General features: G+C 35.3%; 4 protein-coding genes across 8 annotated transcripts; 1 reads left to right on the forward strand and 3 right to left on the reverse strand.

Moving 5' to 3' along the window:
* Positions 1-4,482, forward strand: LOC122595537 (transcription factor PIF3-like). 4 transcript variants are annotated; one of them, XM_043767912.1, is made up of 9 exons: positions 1-294; positions 744-913; positions 1,002-1,950; positions 2,036-2,140; positions 2,575-2,640; positions 3,006-3,071; positions 3,215-3,560; positions 3,909-3,993; positions 4,073-4,482. In XM_043767912.1, exons 2-8 carry the CDS (start codon positions 834-836, stop codon positions 3,950-3,952), a joined length of 1,656 nt encoding a protein of 551 aa, XP_043623847.1. In that variant the 5' UTR covers positions 1-294; positions 744-833; the 3' UTR covers positions 3,953-3,993; positions 4,073-4,482. The 4 variants fall into 4 exon arrangements, with proteins under 4 accessions (XP_043623847.1, XP_043623848.1, XP_043623845.1 ...); XM_043767913.1 differs by having other exon boundaries at positions 4,099-4,482; XM_043767910.1 differs by having other exon boundaries at positions 2-294; positions 3,215-3,565; positions 4,099-4,482.
* Positions 4,483-6,774: 2,292 nt separating this feature from the next.
* On the reverse strand, positions 6,775-8,817 carry LOC122596855. Its single transcript, XM_043769502.1, has 2 exons — positions 8,189-8,817; positions 6,775-7,864 (listed from the first exon to the last, which is right to left on the reverse strand). Exons 1-2 carry the CDS (start codon positions 8,815-8,817, stop codon positions 6,775-6,777), a joined length of 1,719 nt encoding a protein of 572 aa, XP_043625437.1.
* A 553-nt stretch (positions 8,818-9,370) lies between these two features.
* Positions 9,371-11,470, reverse strand: LOC122596856 (F-box protein At5g07610-like). Its single transcript, XM_043769503.1, has 2 exons — positions 11,412-11,470; positions 9,371-10,697 (listed from the first exon to the last, which is right to left on the reverse strand). Exons 1-2 carry the CDS (start codon positions 11,468-11,470, stop codon positions 9,371-9,373), a joined length of 1,386 nt encoding a protein of 461 aa, XP_043625438.1.
* Positions 11,471-12,200: 730 nt separating this feature from the next.
* On the reverse strand, positions 12,201-13,939 carry LOC122598092 (general transcription and DNA repair factor IIH subunit TFB5-like). 2 transcript variants are annotated; one of them, XM_043770700.1, is made up of 3 exons: positions 13,740-13,939; positions 12,702-12,780; positions 12,201-12,600 (listed from the first exon to the last, which is right to left on the reverse strand). In XM_043770700.1, the coding sequence occupies exons 2-3, from the start codon at positions 12,734-12,736 to the stop codon at positions 12,423-12,425; spliced, it is 213 nt and encodes a 70-aa protein (XP_043626635.1). In that variant the 5' UTR covers positions 12,737-12,780; positions 13,740-13,939; the 3' UTR covers positions 12,201-12,422. The 2 variants fall into 2 exon arrangements, with proteins under 2 accessions (XP_043626635.1, XP_043626634.1); XM_043770699.1 differs by having other exon boundaries at positions 12,702-12,785.
* Positions 13,940-19,488: the final 5,549 nt, after the last annotated feature.

The following is a 19,488-nucleotide window of genomic DNA, read 5'->3' on the forward strand; positions in this document are numbered from 1 at the left end:
TTCCATCCATAGACTTTCTCTTTTTCTCTCCTCTTGGTTACCTCCATTTTTAGCAAGCCTTTCGCCGTCTTCTACTAACAGTTTCCCCCCTTTTTTTTTTCTTTCACCATTTTCAAGAAAAAAAATTGACACTTACTCAATTAACAGCGACAACCGGGTTTCCAAGATTTTCACTTTTTCATACATTTCCATCAATACCCACATCAAATCTGTAAGAAAAAAGTGATCTTGATCTTACCCACAATCCATTTGGGCCTTTTCTTTTTTTTAATACTTAAATTTTGTTTGTTTGAGGTTAGTTTCTTTATCCATTAATTAATTAATTAATTAATCTTATATTGGTTTTGTTTACTTATGTTTGACTGATGATGATTTGAGTATATTTGTTTTTGTTTGTACTTTAATTGAATTAATTACTAAAGTATAAGCTTAATTAGATTTAGTTGAAGCTTTGCTTTAGCTTTTTAGGAACCCATTAAAGAAATGGCTTACTTATGTTTGACTGAATTAATTAATTAATTAATTAATAATAGTTGATAATTAATTAGTATATACATAAATTTGTATGCTTTTATTGCGGCTGTAGATAATATTTTGTCAGATTAAGACATGGCTAGACATATACTCGTATATAAAATGTTAATATAGATACAGACATGTCCTCATGTAGATATAATAAACTAATTTTGTCAGTGATATATATTTTATAATTTTAATCTATACCATGTCATGGTTTTTTGCAGATGTTTCATATCAAGTAGTTGGGGGTGTATTCAAGTTTATAAATTTCATTTTAAGAGAAATTGCATTTGTAATAATTTTGAGTCACAGATATGCCACTTTCCGAGTTTTACAGATCTGTTAATGGAAAGAATGAGTCCCAGCAGCAAAAAACAACTGATCTTTCATATATGTAAGTTTTTTGAATTTCTTTTTTATTTTTTGTGTTAATTTGTTGCTGTAGCTTTTGGATTAATGTATACGTGTTGTGATGATTGCAGACCGAACGATGAATTTGTCGAGTTAATATGGGAAAAGGGTCAGATTATGATGCAGGGTCAGTCTAGTAAAGCTAAGAAGGCACCTGTTACCAATAATTTTCATTTTAATACGCCAAAGTTTCAAGAAAAAGATGGTATTTTGGATGTAGGAATGTCGATGGGAATAAATCAAGATGACGATGATATGGGACCGTGGTTGAATTATCCGCTTGATGATTACTGCTCCGATCTTTTGCCTGAGATTTCTGGTGTCACAGTAAATGAATCCCATATGCATAAGGATCCACTTTCAAATATACAAAATGTGCCTTTGCGTGATGGTGTTCGTTTTGACCAGCCAAATGCATCTAAGGCTTCAAAAAATAGCCATGTTTTGTCAGGGTCGCCTGATCAAGTATGTAATCCAGATCCAACGGTCAGATCAGGAGTTACGGATATAGGTAGTAGCAACTGTAGCAGTAAACATTATAATGTTGCTCTTAGAGAACCGCTACAGGTTCAAGGCTCGCCGCGGAATCTTGAAAAGAAGGTGCAGAAACAAGATTCTCTACCCTTGTTGAATTTTTCTCATTTCCAAAGACACCCTGCCATGACGAAAACCAACCATGGACAAGTTAATGTAATGAATCATGTTCCACAAAAAGACATTGGACCTGTTGATCAAGTTGGTTTGGAATCAGCCAGAGTAGGTTTGAACCCGTATTCTAGTAAGCCAGTTCATGAGGCACATTGTGTCGAAAACTCATCAACTGGCAATGAGAAGTCCATGAATGTGGTTCTTGATGGAAATGCAAGTAAAGGAGTTTCAGAAACTGTAAAGAGCAATGAGCCCGTTGGTGCTTCTTCTTCTGTTTGCTCAGGGAATAGTGCTGAGAGGGCTTCAAATGATTTGACCAAAATTTCTAAGAGAAAGTCTCGTGATATGGAGGATTTTGAGTGCGAGAGCCATGTATGCTAAACTTATACTATTAATTTTTTCTTTTAATATGTATTGTTATTGTATTAATTAAAAAAACTGTAATCATTTTGATCAGGATGTTGAAGAAGTGTCATTAGACACAAAAGCAGCAGGTGGTTCTCGTGTTGGTACAGGTTCCAAGAGAAGCCGCGCTGCTGAAGTTCATAATTTGTCAGAAAGGGTGGGCATAATCATCTAGTCATTACTTATTGCACTATTTGTATTTTTGTAACAATTGGCAGTTCCAGACTTCCAGTAATGGGTCGGAAATGTTTACTGTTCATATGTGTTTATGTCCACACAAGCAGGGTTGACTTGCACAGATTTTTCTAAAATAAATATTTAATCCTTTAATTATGAGTATGTATGCAGTTTTATTACATCATTAACTATATATTAGAATGAACACGATTTAGGTGGTTGTATATGTTGAAAATAGCTTTTTCGGTGACTTTAACCGTTTGACTCATTTGACTTGATTCTACTAAGTTATATGACCCTTTTGACCTATATGAGATCAAATGTAAGCCAAATCTTTATGAGTGTCATTCACTTGGGTAGTATTACTTTCCTCTTGAGACGTATATCAATTCTCGTTTTTTAATATTGAAACAGAGACGAAGGGATAGGATAAATGAAAAGATGCGGGCACTACAAGAACTCATACCAAATTGCAACAAGGTACACAATGTAATCTTCTAATATGAATCCTTAACTGTGTACCCATAGTTTGAACTCTATTGTTAAGCTGCCATCCTTCCCTATTTAAATTCAAACGTACATTGATTTTATATACGTTTAATTTTATGTCCACTGCATTTAATGATGTGTCAAGTATTCTCTAATGACTTATATGTCACTTGACAAGGCAAAACAAAGCCAGCCTATAAACCAAATCAATGTCATATATGATATTCAAAGATATGAGAGCCGGAAATAGGTCGTCCAATTGGCATCTTTCGGCAAAGTAGCAAGTTATGCAACTTTCGGCATGAACGTATTTGTTGGTATTTCAAAATTGACATTTTTGTTCTTTAATTTGGAAGGTGGACAAAGCATCAATGCTTGATGAGGCAATCGAGTATTTGAAGACACTTCAACTTCAAGTACAGGTAAATTGGTTTTATTTTTCTTACTAATATACTAATCTGCTTGCTTTTGTCATTGTATTTATACTTGTTATGAATCATTAATGATAATATGGCATCATATTCATTTTATGGGTTCATGTTAATATGTTATGCAACCATTGCAGATCATGTCCATGGGTACTGGATTATGTATGCCGCCAATGATGTTTCCAGCTGGGATGCAACATATGCATCCTCATTTCTCATCCATGGGAATTGGAATGGGAATAGGAATGGAGATGAGTGGTAGACCTCAAGGACACCATCATATGTTTCCATTTCATCATACACAAGGCTCACGTCAACCTCCACCTGCTTACGGGCATCATAGCCAAGGAATGCCAATGTTATTCCCTCAACAACCAATGCAAGGGATTCCTATGAACCCTCCTGTCCAACAGGTTGGGTCACAAGTCCAAGTTGTGAATGTGGCGCCAAGTTCTGACCCTTGTGCGATCCCACAGATATCTAGTCAGGTTTTAACCTATTAATTACTGTATCTTTATATTTGTTGATTCAGAACTGATCAAACATCAAGCTATATCATTCTTACTACCTCATACAACACAATATTCCTAAACGCTTTTTTGAACTCTTTTTCTTGCATCCTGTTATTTGATTGAAGAACATGTGACATTACATACTTGTTTTGAAACACACATCCAAACAGCCCCCCAATATGCTCCTTCTAATGAGGCTCTGCTTTATAGTTACTAGTCTATCTTCCGTTGTATGATTGAACACACTCCATGTATGCTTTTTCTGCTGAGCAAACTATATAAATCAAATAAATTAATCAATGTTTGTGTATGTTGCCAGCCCGAAGTTGCGAACAAGAGCCTCAACCAGTCCACTTCAGTTGACAAAAGAGATCGAGGTCTAGAATCCAGATGTAGTACAGCTCGTAAGTTAGTCTCTTCTATTTTGTGTTAAAAGTCCAATATGATTTCAATTTTGACCTACTAAAGATTGTTTTAATTCAGGTGCTGATTGAACTTTCTTGTTGAAGAAACAATGACAGGGCATAAAGTATAGGAAAGTGAAAGGTTGCATTGACTTTTGTTGACTTTCTTGCAAATGATATATTTGGAATCAGTGACTTCCAATCAAGATCAGCTCGTATTAAGTTTTGGGTTATTATCGTACTTGTGAATTGTTCCACTATAGTGACTACTTGGATGTCGATACAGTTGAACCCGTGCTTATAAGCGATTACATGTTAACATAATTCATACTTAATGGAAAAAAGTGTTACTCGTATTTAATATGTATCTATCATATGAAATAACAGTACTAGAAGCCATAGATATGAACTTGGACAAGGCTGATTTTGATGATGATACAGTTTACTGTTTGTGTAAAGTTCTTTTAACAGAGGTGAGGTCTTTTTTTACTTTCTATGGTTGATCATTGTTATTTATATCATCTTTACTGTAAGATTTGTTTTTGTCAAAAATTTATGATCAGTCGTTAATTCGAAATTTCAAATAATTTTTATATGATTTGCAGATATATACTGTAGTACGGAGTATCTAACTAATTGTCTCTATTAAAAAATTTGGGACAAATACTTGCACTTCTTCTATTCGAAATGCAGGATAGAGGTTCAAAAATCACTTTAATTTACACTTACGACCTCTCCACTATCGCGTTTTCAATCATTGACTTTCAAAAACGAGCGAACTAAGAAAGATCTTTGTTAAGACTCCTTAGACTCGGGCATAGTCAGGTCATTGGTTCTAGTGCGTGGGTCTAACTAGTGTTTACATGGCCGTTTCCACATGTTTTAGACATGAAACCAGTAATAAAGCATGTTTAGTTAGTTTTAAGGTGATCTAGTTAGCTACTGCATGGAGTCATGGGATGAACGAATACTTTTTTATTTCTTGCATTAGGAGAAGACATGCTTGCATTTATTTAATAAATGGAAGACAAGAAACTATCATAAAGTGTTGTCCTCCTCACAACTATTTTAAATTTAGATGAGAAATATATTATGTATATTTAAGAAATACAGAGATAGAATACAGAAAAAATAGTTGTAGGAGCATGCACCAATGTTAACAAATTATGTAATTTTGCATTTGATAAAATATTAAAATGTGAAAGACAAATTTATTGCAAAAGCTTTGGAGTCTTTTTCATCTAATTTTTATTTTTTTCAACAGAGTAGATTAACAGGGATTTTTCGAGAGTCCTGTGTAATTTAAAAGCATAGAATAAAATGTCATTCAAAAAATAAATAAATAAATAATTATATAGGTTTATATAAGTGTACATTTGTCAAGAATGTCAACGTTTGCCGAAATGTCATATTCGCATAAGCTCCAATGTTCCCAGGACCCGGGCCATCTTTCTCTTTCGGAAATAGTGGGCAAGGTTTTTCTGAGGGAGATATCCTATCGTTCAAAGGACCCTAGCCACGAGCAGTCTCAAGTAGTGAATGGTTAACATTTGCATGGTAAGGCAAGAATAACTAGCTTGTGCTTGCAGGATACAAATGCAAGCCAATGAGTTGCCGAATCTTTTGATTCGAACGGCCTTATTTTGGTGGTCGTGGAAGGAAGCTACCGAATATTCTAGAGGGTCATCAGAATGATTTTAAATAGATACATCACATAAAGGCCCAGCGAGTGGGTGTATTTTCTATTTGGTAAGTGGATGGTTCTTACTCATCCGGTGTGCATTTCTATTTACCTTGATCTCTTATGTGTGTATCTGTAAGTTCAAATGCCGGTTTGTTTTGTTACACTTTTTTTATGATTATGTGATTCTGTTTAATTTATTGTTCTGTATTTTGTGCTTTTGACATTGTAATGGTTATTTTGGGTTATCTGTTTTATCGATAGATCCTAAATGGCTTAAACTGTTGATTTTGAAAGAAATTTTTTTCTTTGTTTGAGAATCATTAGCCTCACCATGGCTGTTTATTCTATGTCTATATTTCTAGTGTATCCGTCCGTATAAGGGTTTCATTGCAGTCAAAGGTCAAGGTTTTATTCTACTAAATATGATGCCTTGGTCGTTCATCACATACGTGTTCTCCTTAAATGTGTTTTGCAGATCAGGCAAGTCGTTTCTTCCTTTGGCATAAATAGATTTGTCACCTATCTCTTGCTTAATCTCGTTTTCTATATTCTGGTTTTGGGAGTCCTCATTGCTGCTGCATCTGTTAATCCGTATGCAGTATGCATGTTCAGAAGTACAAATACTATCATGAAGAACGTTTGTATTTTTTGCGTTGGCACTTACGGAAGTTTCAGATTTTTTTCTCAATGTCTTGTATTCGATCATGTTGTACAAATACTATCATGAAGAACGTTTGTATTTTCTGTTTCTACTTTAGATTGTTGTCTGCTCTTTTGTTTATGACGGTTATCTGGTAACTTGTCTTTTAAACCGGACCATGTATTCCTCGTGCAACTCAACTTTATTTTTGTCCATAGTATCATAATTTTTTTTACCAAAAAGGTGAATTATATTAATCAAATATTTACATTTAACACTTACTGTACCTTGGACAATTCCAAGTACTAATTCAAAATCCTACTTACACAATTCAGTACATCACATGTTACACTTCCAATTCAAAACATCCTATAATTCTATCTCTATTTGCTCCATCTCCAAATTCCAGCTCCTGGTTTGACCTGCAAACTGTCTCATAGCCTCATCCAGTCATCCTTCATTCAATTTTAACAACTATATTCGGTTGAATGCCCCATTTCTTATACACCTCCTTAACTTTGGCGGTATCCTTTACTTTCAAACCCATTAGTCTCAGCTTGATAACTTCACTTATGTTCTCGATCAATACTTTTTCACTTCTTTCCTCACCACAAACATACCTTCTATTCCTCTCTTGCCAAATGTAATAGACCTTAGCCCCAAGAACTAGCTTTCCCACTACATTAGCAATAGTATTATTACTGCAATTTGAAGACATAAAAGCAATTATGTCTCTCCAGTTGCAAGGCATCCCTTGAATAGAGTTCTTCTTTAACATTTCTTTCCACACGTTATTTGAATACTTGCATTGAAAAAATAGATGCTGATGTGATTCAACATATTCTTTGCAAAAGTAGCACCTCATATTGGCATCCTTGTTCCAAACCATAATCCTATCTTGTGTCAGCAACCTTTCTTGAACAGCCAACCATAAAATGAACATATTACTAGGGATGCCTTGAGAATACCAAACCAACTTACTCCAGTGTACATCACCTGTATTCTCCTTTAAATCTTCCCATACAATGCTTACAGAAAACTCCACATCCTTTCCATTGTTCTTTTTCCACACCACTTTATCCCTTGTATCCGAATCAGTTGGCCTTGAAATCTCAGCTAAAATTGGGTATTGATTGACCCAATCATCAGGCCAGTTCCACCTTCCATTAGTAGTCACCATATCAGCTACATTCATAGTAGTTACAAAGCCAGCTTCGTGTATCTTTCTTCGGCTAATAATATTGCACAAAGGACCACTCTCGTGCCACCAATCATACCAGATAGAGGTATTGTTCCCATTCCCGATTTTATGTCTGATATGAGGCCTAATCTTATCTCTCAAATCAAGCAGGCTCTTCCACAAAGAACTGTCACTATACTCATTATCAATATCCCAAAAACTTCTTCCCCCTTTAAGCTTAACTGCATAAACCCATTTCACCCATAGACTTTCCTTTTTATTAATAATATTCCATATATGCTTGACCAGCAGAGCCTCATTCCAATCACTTAAATTCTTCAAACCCAACCCACCTTGGCTCTTTAACCTGCATACAGTTTTCCATGCTATCTTGGCTTTACCTTTAATGAGATCCCCTTGACACCACAAGAAGCCCTTAAATACTCTCTATATCTTTCACAACGTGTTTTGGGATGAGAAACACAGATGCCCAATACACTTGAATTGAATTCAAAACAGATTCAATTAATTGCATCCTTCCTGCATATGAAAGGAACTTATTCTGCCATTTCCCCACCCTACTCTTGATTTTATCAACCAATTGTTTACAATCCCGTAAACTTAATCTTTTAGTAGTTAAGGGCACTCCCAAATATTTCACGGGTAAGACTCCACATTGGAAAGGCAGAACCTCAAGTATTCTTCTCTGTTCTCCAATATCAATATTCCCAAAAAACATAGTACTTTACTCATATTAGAAGCCAGCCCGGAAACTTTACTAAACTCCTCCAACGATTTCTTAATCACCTTAACAGAATTAACACTACCATAACAAAGAACCAACAAATCATCCGCAAAACACAAGTGGGTCAGTTTTAGCTCAGCACAGCCTGCATGATATTTAAACTCACTTGCACTCTCCACATTCTTAGCCATCAACAATGTAAAAACCTCCATAACCAAAGTGAATAAGTATGGAGAAATAGGATCCCCTTGCCTCAATCCTCTACCCGCTTTAAAGTACCCATGAATTCCACCATTTACACACACAGAGAAGGCAGATGATGTAACACATGTAATTATCCAACTAACCATCTTTTTATGAAACCCAAACTTAGTCAATATAGTCTCAAGGAAAACCCAACTAACAGTATCATATGCTTTAGCAATATCAATCTTCAAAGAACATCTCTTAGGACCCCCTTTTCTATTGTATCCTCTTAATAGCTCTTGGGCTACCAGAATATTGTCTTGTATATTCCTCCCGCTTATAAATGCACTTTGGTTGATATTGTCAATGCACTTTGGTTTAGTAGTCATAATTGAAGTAATGGTGCTTCAAGTGAGCAACCATAACTAACTGTAAATGATGTTCCAGTGGTGGAAGTGAATAAGCTGGGCCCAGGGTTTTAACTTTCAACTGGCCCGTTACTAAAACTTGACCAAATCGAACCGGGAATACATGCTCCGGTTAACAGTCCTCGATCCTTCCACCTTTCTAGTTCAGTCCAGGCCACAACCAGTCCGGTTTTAGGTCCATGATCAGTCCTACTTGCAACACTGCTATATGATGAACTAAACAGTTTGGCCCATTAAATATAAAGCATGATCTGAATCAACACATTCAACAATAATGTGATACCTAATTTATTATAGTGTCATTCTAAATTATTATATTAAGATGGTATTAGGCCAACTTGTCCTTAGACCTAATAATTAAATTTCATGAAAACAGGATCATCAGTTAAGATAGTGTTTCCAAATTCCAAATCTTTGTTCACCATTGTTCATAAAATCATAAAGTGCATAATTCTAATGTCAAGCCAACTAAAAGAAAAGAAAATCATACTTGAAAGAAACAGAGAAAGCAGGATCATACATTGGCAAAAGATGCATGTAACTGATAAAAGCCGCGGCCAAGACCTCCAACTGCAGGAGGGCGAAGTGGTCCCCGATCATAAAGTTCCCGACTAGTCTTTAACAGCAAGTTGTATTGCACAATTTTTCCACATATCTCCATCACGAGGAACAAATCCTCTCTTTTTTCTCCCAATACAATACAAAGGCAACATCCCATTATAGCTATCTCGCCGGTTATTGGCAATATGTTATCAAGATCAACAATATAATTCAATGACCATCCAGAAAACTGTTTGCTTAACTCGTATATATTTAAATACCGGGTATGAATAAGTTGGATGGCATATTCACACACAAAAAGCAAACAACCACGAGACTCGAATAACTTGGAGCTACAGCTACCTGATACTTTAGGTGTTGGTATGCTTGTTAAAAATAGATGTTCCACATCTAATTTGAAACGTATATTTCCATAATCATTTAGCCAATGAAGGGCATTATTCAGATATATTGATTCCTGAAAAGATAAAAACTTAGATCTGGGAAATTTATCATAGGCACAAATACTCCAAGTGCCTGTTTTAGATGAGTAAGTCTGTATTTGAACGTAAGAACCATGATCATCATCATGTTTAACCCCAGCAGCAAACACAAGTTTGTAGTAAGGTGATTTTATAGGATCAAAAGCCAACCTCATACTATTGATAGAATTCTTAAGTCCTGTATAATTGCAGTGTGGTGGAAGCTTCTTATACTGATTAGTGGACGGATTGTACACGTAATGTATATCAGGATTAGAGATATGGCAGAGAAACAAACCATTGCACGACTGCAAAATCTCAACGTCACCATCAGAGGAAAACCCACAACGGAAAGTGGTTTTCGGTCTGTTGACCAGATATCTGATATCAAACGGCACATAATCATAGATAAGGCGAGACATACATTGCTGGACAAAGATACCACAAGGGGGTTCAACGTCTGACTTTTGGCTGCACCGTAGAATAGAAATAATAGGGCCCGTGATGAGAGAAAGCCAGCGTTTAGATACGGATTTAGAAAGAAGAATCGAGACAGCGGGTAACCTGAGTAAGATTTCAATCAAAAGGTCGTCGTTGGATATGACTGCATATAAAGACGATGAAGGAACTTTGTCATGATCTTGGTCATCTTCGATAAGCTTCTTGGATGCTCTAACACTGACCAGAATTGCCTGCCTCCAGCGCAGAAGTAACTCAAAACCCTTAGCAATACATAGAGAGAGGAAGCCAATTATTAATTCGATTTCACGAAGTTTTACTATGATTATGTATGGTTTTGGTATATTGTCAATAAGCTTCCTAATTTAAATTTATTTTTGAACAATGGTCAAAGCCTGTTCGTCCACTTATCGGCACCTACGTCCTTTGGGCAAAATGTCATTCGAATTTTCAGGGAACCACGGAGGAAAAAAAAACAAACCTTTTTATTAATCCGCCAAAAGGCACGACGATTAATAGGAGTAAACCTTGCCCCTTAAGACTCGAATCTAGGTCCCAAGACTCCATAAAAAAATGGGATACCACTGAGGTTTTATGATTCCAATTTCTTTATTTTTTTTAAATAAAACGTTTCTTAGGTTTCATATCAATCATATGGTTTCTTTGATTTGTAACTATATACATTATAATCTTGAACAAGTAAACTTATTTTATTTTTTCATTCCTACTATTATGTTATGTTGAGTACCGTTTTCCAAAGGTTTTCACAATTAATAGAAATGCTGATCAAACACACAAGCCCCGGTTATGTTAATTAACTGAGAAAAACACTAATTTTTCTATGGTGTACTAATTGTACACCGTAAAGAGTATGTGCTAGAGGAATCTTTTTATATATATGGTCATATACTCATATATATCGATTTGATGATCTATATAGTATTAGAATGAGGTAGGGGGTGGATAATTTTAAAAAACACATATATGTAAAGGAACACGAGAACAAAACTCAGTCATAAACTCAGACAACCATTTCATCAGCTGATGCAGTAGTCATATTCTGGGGCTACTTACCATAATAACCACCTCGCGTCCTTTTTCATCTTCATTTTCCTGAACGTCTTAGCTTTCATCATTTGCGGTCAGCATGTACAATGTGTTTTACTGCAATCCGGGCTGTAGGTTTTAAAACTAAATCCATCAGATAGCCTTTCTTGAAAAGTATCCAGCTCCAAAATTGTTTACACATTTCATCATGTACACGGTCAGTCTAATTTCTAGCTCCAAATGTTAGTCATTTCATGCGTTAACGCCATTTAATATACATCATTGCTAGTTTCAGGGTAAAACTACCTGCAAATCAGCAACATAGACGACAAATGTTTCTTTTGCGCCGCTAACTTTAAGAAGACAAAGAAAGTATGTAGGAAGTCATGACCTACACTATAACCACCTGGTGAAGTGAGTCAATCAGATGAGGAAATTACTGCCTAAGATGGAAACACAAGAGCAACACACTCATTATGCTAGCTTTTTAGAACGTGCCAAAAACAATCAAGCACTATAAGTTGTAAAGATGATATTGGTCAAACAAGCAGAGTTACTTAACATCAATGAACAACAATAAAGCTAACACAGCCACACCAGTACATCAACAAACAATTAAAAAATAAAATAAAAAGATTGACCGTGCAGACAAGAACTACAAAACTATAAACGTAATGAGGAAACTCATAAACCACCATATATACGGTGCATATCTGAACTTACAGAAGCATGATATCAAAGTAAATATGTGCACCAGAGGATAAAGAACCCAAACGAGATAACCATTAAAAGAGCTGAAGCATGTATCCAGAAATATACCCAAATCCTTTAAACTTTCATAACTTTAATTGTTCATTGGTTTATCCATGTAGATGTTTACCTGGAATCTACCAGAGACATTTGCCAATTAAACATGACCACACACATCAAATGCCTACAATTGCTATGTGATATGTAAAAGGATTGAGCAAACTTGCAGACAAAAGACTTGGATGTGAATTTGGATCCCCGAGTGAGTCTGATAATATAAAACAAAAATCAAGTAGGCTTCTCGTAGGTGATTGCATTGCGGAAATCTTGAATTGCACTTCTAATCATTCCATCGACATTGCTACTGACAAACAAATGAGTAGCATCTAGAATATGTATAATAAACTTTTGTGATTGGGGCAGTGATGCATTGTAATTTATGATAAATTGTGCCATCGGTATATCACTGTACATAACCAAAAAAAAAAAAGAGACCGCGTTAAGGATTTTGTAACTAAAAACTAACACACAAAAAAATCCGATTCGGAAGGATGAGCGAGATTTTACCATGAAATAAAAAGTCCTTTAGCAGCATGTACCATGACTATCAATCAATCAATCAATCAAGAATAATTATAATCAACGGCTGTGCTGCAACATATAAACACACATCATACGCCAAACTAATAAGATAAACCCAACTGATAATGATACTAATAGTAGCAATCATAATAATTAATTAAAAGTGGGGGTTTGAGTTTTAACGAAAAAAACCCCAATTTGAAGAGTTCAATCCGTCAACACATATCTATAGAAAAACATAAATATATAGATAGCATGTGAGGGAATGTTGCCCGTCCATCGACAAGAATGATTAAATTAGACAACAAAAATTTTAATCATTTTGGTAGACGGACGAGCAACATCCCCTCGTACACTATCGTTATCTTTCTCTTTTCCTATCTGTATGTATCGATCGACAAATGGCAAGGTTAAAACCCTATCTAAACTCAACAGAAAAGAGAACAGCTGTATGTATGACACAAAAACAGCTTGTGGATCAATTTTCACACAAAGAATACCTTTATGAAATATCAAACTTACAGAGTAAAGCAACCCTCTAATTGCTTACATAAACTCCTATTTATACTAGACAATATTGTAACCAATCCTAATTTCTTTTATACTTCAATATCACTATCACAATCACAATTTCACAAACCATATAAATTTCTAAAACACTACTAAATGAGAAGACCGAGTTCATGTTTACTTTTAAAACAAAAAAGTAAAGTAACTCCCAATGCCGTCTTCCACGGGTTTTGGGTCCCAATACCGTCTTCGACGGTGTATGGGGAGGTTGATATGTAGACAGTCTTACCCTTACCAAAGGTAGAGAGGCTGCTTCCAGGTTCTACCACAGGTAGAAAAGGACCTCCAGCCTTGCTGGGCATGAGGATCGAACGTATGACCTCTGTTTCCAGAGGCATGAGCTCCAACCACTGATCCAACCCAGTTGGTTTTTTTACTTTTAAACCACATAAACAAAAATCAAAAGAATCAACAATTTCAAAGAAACAATCAGAGAAAAGTGGACAGACGAACCTAAAATCAGAAGAGAAATCGTCTTGTGGACCGAGAAATGCGAACAGGGATGATGGTTCTGGCTTCGTTGAAGAAGAACAGGAACTGAAAGAAGAGATCTGGTTGGAGAAGGGAAGAAGGAGGCTGGTAAAACGGTCTTTGATGATGATAAACAAACGGGCTCAAATTTTTGGGAGTTTAGTTGGAAAACACTCTTTTATTTTTACTCGTATTATTTAAGAAAATATGAAATAAATAGAAAATCATAATTTTTTTAAATAGTTTTTCATAAAAAATAAAACATTGTTTTCCAAATTCCAATAAGAAATTTAACCTTTTTATTTTTTATTTGTTTAATTATATAAAGAGATCATAGATAATCTTGACTCAATATTTATATATAATAAAAATGTTAGTTAGGCCCACACAAACTCAATGAGTTTAACCCAAAATTTTGAACGCATATTGATATTGTAAAAGTTATACAAATAGATTATAAAATAGATTTGGACATGTAACAAGCCAACGGTCAATTTAGTCACTACAACCAAGAAATTATCCTTTGCAAGGCAGCAACTATTTCCATTTTGTTTGTTGTTTTTGACGATATCTGTTGTAGATTCGTATCGTATATATAATGAATATATGTTAATAATGATAATAATAATAATACTTGACAATTCAAAGGAACCGGTAAGATGAGCAAACATATTTGTTAGCTATGTTGGGTTCCTAAAACGAGATAATTGATCTTAGACTAGAGTATGTATTCAGTTTTGTTAGAACCAAATATTGAGGAAAAACGCACATATGAAAATATGGGGGAAGATTAGGCTAAGTAGCTCTCTATTTTTATAATGAAAGCATTTACAACGTAGTCTCTGGTGTTTAGTTAGTGCAATACAAGTCCCGGTAGTTACAACCATCTGATAGGAAACTCTATAGTATGTCTTTAAGAGTATATACGTCCATCGTATATTTACTAGACATAGGAATTCCAGTTATCGTCAATTATCATATCACGAATGATTAACAATCAATGACGGTCAAATTTAACTTGGTTCCAACAATATCATCTTATCACAAATTTATATACAATAAAAAAAAAACATAACACAATCCATCAACTTATAAAAGTTTGTTTAATTTAAATAAACATATATATAATCTTAAGTACTAATCATGTGTTAAAAATATCATAAGCTCTATATACATATATATATATATATATATTCTCTATCTTAAAGCGATGATGTGACAAATCTTTGGTATCGCCACATAATCTTTTTTCTACGTGTCACTTTCATATTGCGAAGGGATAGGAGTTTGACATTGTAACATCCCAAAGTTTTTAATTAACGGTTGACTTGAGTCGTTAAGTCAACACAACGTGTCCGTTAAGTCTCTAGGAGATTTAATGCTTATATGTGATTAATGTGCTATATGTGGAAGGCTTCAATGTCTTAATGACGTATATGTTAATGTGTTTAAGATGTCAAAGATGATTAAGATGTGTTAAATGTGTCTGTAAGTATTCTCGTTAAGTCGTTTAAGTCCTAAATGTAAAGTTGTAAAGTTGAGGGGCCTAAGTGTGAGGAAAGTGTGTCCAGCAGATTAGAAGGTTATTAGCCCTAATTCTTTCATTATTCATATCACAAACACAATTCTCTATCCCTAGAACCGCCCCCTCCCTTCCCTTCCCTTGATCAATTCTTGCGTGTTACGATCGTTTCTTGGTGATTTGAAGAGGTTTTGGTCCATAGTTTGCATCCTTCATGTAATCTACAGGTATTTGAGGTAATATTACATTGATTTCATGTTCTTTCAATCCCTTGATTCGTTTCATAACTAATCTAGGTCTTTAGAGGGTTGATTGGAGTCAAAATCGTGAGTTTTAATCGATTCGGTAACCTAAAACGATTGTTATTGTGTTGCAAATCAATTGGATGTCAAGGGTTGTTTTCATGGCATCATTAGAGTCTTAAAATGATGAATTTTGAGGGTTAAAAGTCGTTCATGGGGTTTGGGATGGTTTGGTTTTGATTGGCTTTCGTTTTAGGTGAAAACTAATGAAAGTTGTTGGTTCGTCCAGTAGGTGCGGTGCACCTCTAAAGATGGTGCGGCACACCTAGTGTTTTGAGTGGAGGTTTGGTACTGTGCCATCAGTAGGTGCGACGCACCTCTCAATAGGTGCGGCGCACTAATTGATACCGAGAAGGGGTGCGATAGAGGGTGCGTTATAGAGCGCGACACACCTTTACTTTCCTCTTATTGTTTCTTCGGCTAGTGCGGCGCACCATGGAAAGGGGTGCGGCGCACCTAGCCTAATTATGCTGAAAACTCGTGTTGATTCTTAGCTTTCCTATATTTCGTTTCTAGGTTCCCAAGAATACTTATCAAGCACGGTAACTCATTAATTGGTTGACGTTAACCTTCTTTAAGGTAAGATACACAACTTTGACACGATGAGGGTTCAACAAAAACATGATTTCATATAATAGTTTCCCAATTGATATCTTTTTTACTTATGGTTAATCGGGATTACATGGGAGGTGATATGGGCTATGTATATGCACATTGAAGCCTGAAATGCTACCCCAAAGATATGTGACGTTATGTTATAATGTGAAATGATATGAAATGCTTGACTTGTTATGAAATACGATATGTAATGAAATGCTATGTAATGTCTTGAGATGAATTGAAATGTGATATATGTTGATTATATGTGAAATGTGCATGACTACATGGCTTGTTCATCTAGTTCACTAGACTTATTAAGTTGTCATGACACGTGCACGTTTAAGGGCCCAAACGTAAAATATGAATATGTGATGATGTTTAGGTAATGTGGACACCTAAACTATATGTGATGAAATCGAGCTCGTAAATGATGTGGGAAGTGTTAAGCTTAACCCGCACTTGCCCTTGCCCGGCGGGTGCGTAGATGTGGTTGCTTGGGTGGCTCCTTGCAACATGGTCAAAGATGTGAAGAATAATATGGGAGGTCTGACCCGCCCAACTTGTCTTGAACATACGAATTACTCCGGGATTGGCTTGCCATTCCTTCATGACATTGATGTACGGCCGTAAGGTTTGTCCATTTAGTCGGGTGTGACTTATGTTACACTTAATGAGATGTATTTGTTATATGATATGCGTGACTTGTGTGAAAAAGATATGAAAGATGACTAAGGGTGGTTCATCCTAATATGAAAGACGTTAATGCTATGATATGTATGTGAGATAATATGTTTGATGATACGTGCCTTAATGATTTAATTATGACTTTTATATAATGTTTTAAATGGACAAACGTTTTATAAACTATGTGTTATCTTACTTAGCTAATTCGTTAGCTAACACTTGCTCTTTTAAAATGTGTTGTGCCCTCGGGTCCAACAATATTGAGCAGGTAGATGTGAGAAGATGTGAGGCATGGGTAGATAATCTTGAAGCTGGTTATAGTTTACCCATAGTGGCTGCTCGCATTAGACATCGATTTATGTTTAGATATTTATGATTTGTATTTACTATAATGTTGGGCAACCGATGGATTTCCATTTAGACTTGTTTTGATGATATGGTTAGTAACACCATTTAATGAATAAACAAAACAGATTTTGCTGGTTTGGACTTTTAAAGTTTAATTCCGCATTCCTTTAACGCCGTTAGGCGAAAGTTTTTGGAAATCCATATTTTTAAATGACGGGTATTACAAGTTGGTATCAGAGAAATGGTTTAAGTGAACCAATGACTATAGGTATGCCATAGGAATTGGATTTAAACCGATAGAGGTTAAGTTAGGCTTAAGTAGGTATGCTTAGCCTTTGAGATGAAATGCTTTAGGACGGGTTGGGATGAGTGGGAGTGTAGGATTTAGGCTATATGATGATTGATTGATGATATGTTAATATGTTTTTAGCCTTTATTCTTCCGTTTCTTGCTTCTCCGTCACTAGATTATCCTATTGCTACGATAGACGGTCCTCGAGGTGATGTGCTATTTCCCTATCTGAATTTGCTAAATGTGCGCTGTAATTTATGTGTGAAGTGGTTGAAATGAAAGGAATTTGTTGGATTAGGTGAAATGGTGTCCCGTCAATGGTGTCCAACCCACGAGGTTAGTGACATGGACCGCAACAGAATTGAGATGTTGTATGGATGATAAGAATTGTGTGAATGGAATTGGTGAAAAAGTGTGATACACAAATGTGGTAATTAACATGCATGTGAAGTAATGCAATTACAATTATGGTCCACCAGTATATGATGATGGCAAAAAGATACATTTACCAGACGAGGAAGCACCTTCGTTACCATTTTCAACAGCGGCGGTTAAATTTTTGAAAGTATTAGTACGAAGTTTCTTTTTTTTGTGTCTTTAAGCAACAGTGAACACTCGTTCGGTCGTATTTGTAGTATATATGCAAAAAATTCCCTCATGCTTGTTTTCGATCTAACGATGTTAGAATCAAGAGGAATACCTCTATGTTTTATATCAACCCTGTAACCATCTTCTGCATATGGGAACAAAAGAGGATATTGTAAAGGCAAGTAAGAAGGATGGAGTTCACTTATGCATTGAAGCCAACCAGCCTTAGTGCACAGAACAATGTCTCGATTATCAATCATGTCATCAATATCACCAATTATTAAGCCAACAACCTCTGATGTAGTGGCCAAATTGTATTGTCTTGCATCTTGTTTTCTTGTTCCATTGAGTTTCAGACCTACAGTTTCCCAATCATTCTCTTTTACACAATCTCCGACCATTCTAAATGACTTGACAAGTGGATTGATTGAATCTAACATATTTTTAATTAGCTCAATGGTATCATGATCAAGTGTTTGTTTCTTTCCATCTTTGCCATCACTGTAATAATTCAATGAAAATTGGATAATATTCTATTGTAAGGGATCATTGTAAAATGGCAATCAGGGTAAAAAAATAAAGATGATATATGGTAATAAAAAAATATAATCGGATTTTATTTTACCTTACAGCCTTTTCTCTATTTGCATCTTCGTTTTCTGAATCATATATATATATAGCTAGGAAAACTTTGGTCCTTGAAGTCGAAACCAAGCATAAGATGGAAGTTTTGACCTTGAAGTCGAAAGACAAATGGTCCTTTACCTTTCATGAGAGTTTTATCAATCTTTACCTCTCATAGAAGTGAAAGAGAACATCATGTTATATGCTCTGATGTTAGACATGAAATTATTTTCCTTAGCATTCTTTTCTGTATATAGTTTTTTTAAAAGATTGGTAGGTTCAGGTGGTGGAGGAAGCTGCACATTGCCTTGAGAGCAACAAAATCCAAATGCAGTTTTCTTAAGATCATGATTTCCTCTTAACATTTCTGCCTCCCAAAGCATAGCATTACATTTGGAGCACTTATATATGGCATCCCCGTGATCAATGTATGCTATTTAATTAAGAAAAAACACAAAAAAGGTAATTAACTTTTTAATGATATAGAAATAAAATATACATATACGGAGTGAACATACCTGTGGATAATCCTTTACGCTTTGAATAAGAATCTGCAGCAAGATCATCACTCATTTCTAAATCTATTCTAGGTATGTTATGTGTGTTGAATCTCTTTACTCTTGGTGTACGATTTGTAACATTAGAACAAATATTAGATTCAGGGGATGACATTATAGTAAACGGATTCATGTTGTCGTTTGACTGATGTACATTCTGTTTTCCTTTTCTACATTGACCATTCGTATTTATAGGTCCTAAGAAATAAAGAAAC

This window comes from Erigeron canadensis, chromosome 4, assembly GCF_010389155.1.
Source record: "Erigeron canadensis isolate Cc75 chromosome 4, C_canadensis_v1, whole genome shotgun sequence".
In the NCBI taxonomy this organism is placed as follows: Eukaryota; Viridiplantae; Streptophyta; class Magnoliopsida; order Asterales; family Asteraceae; genus Erigeron; species Erigeron canadensis.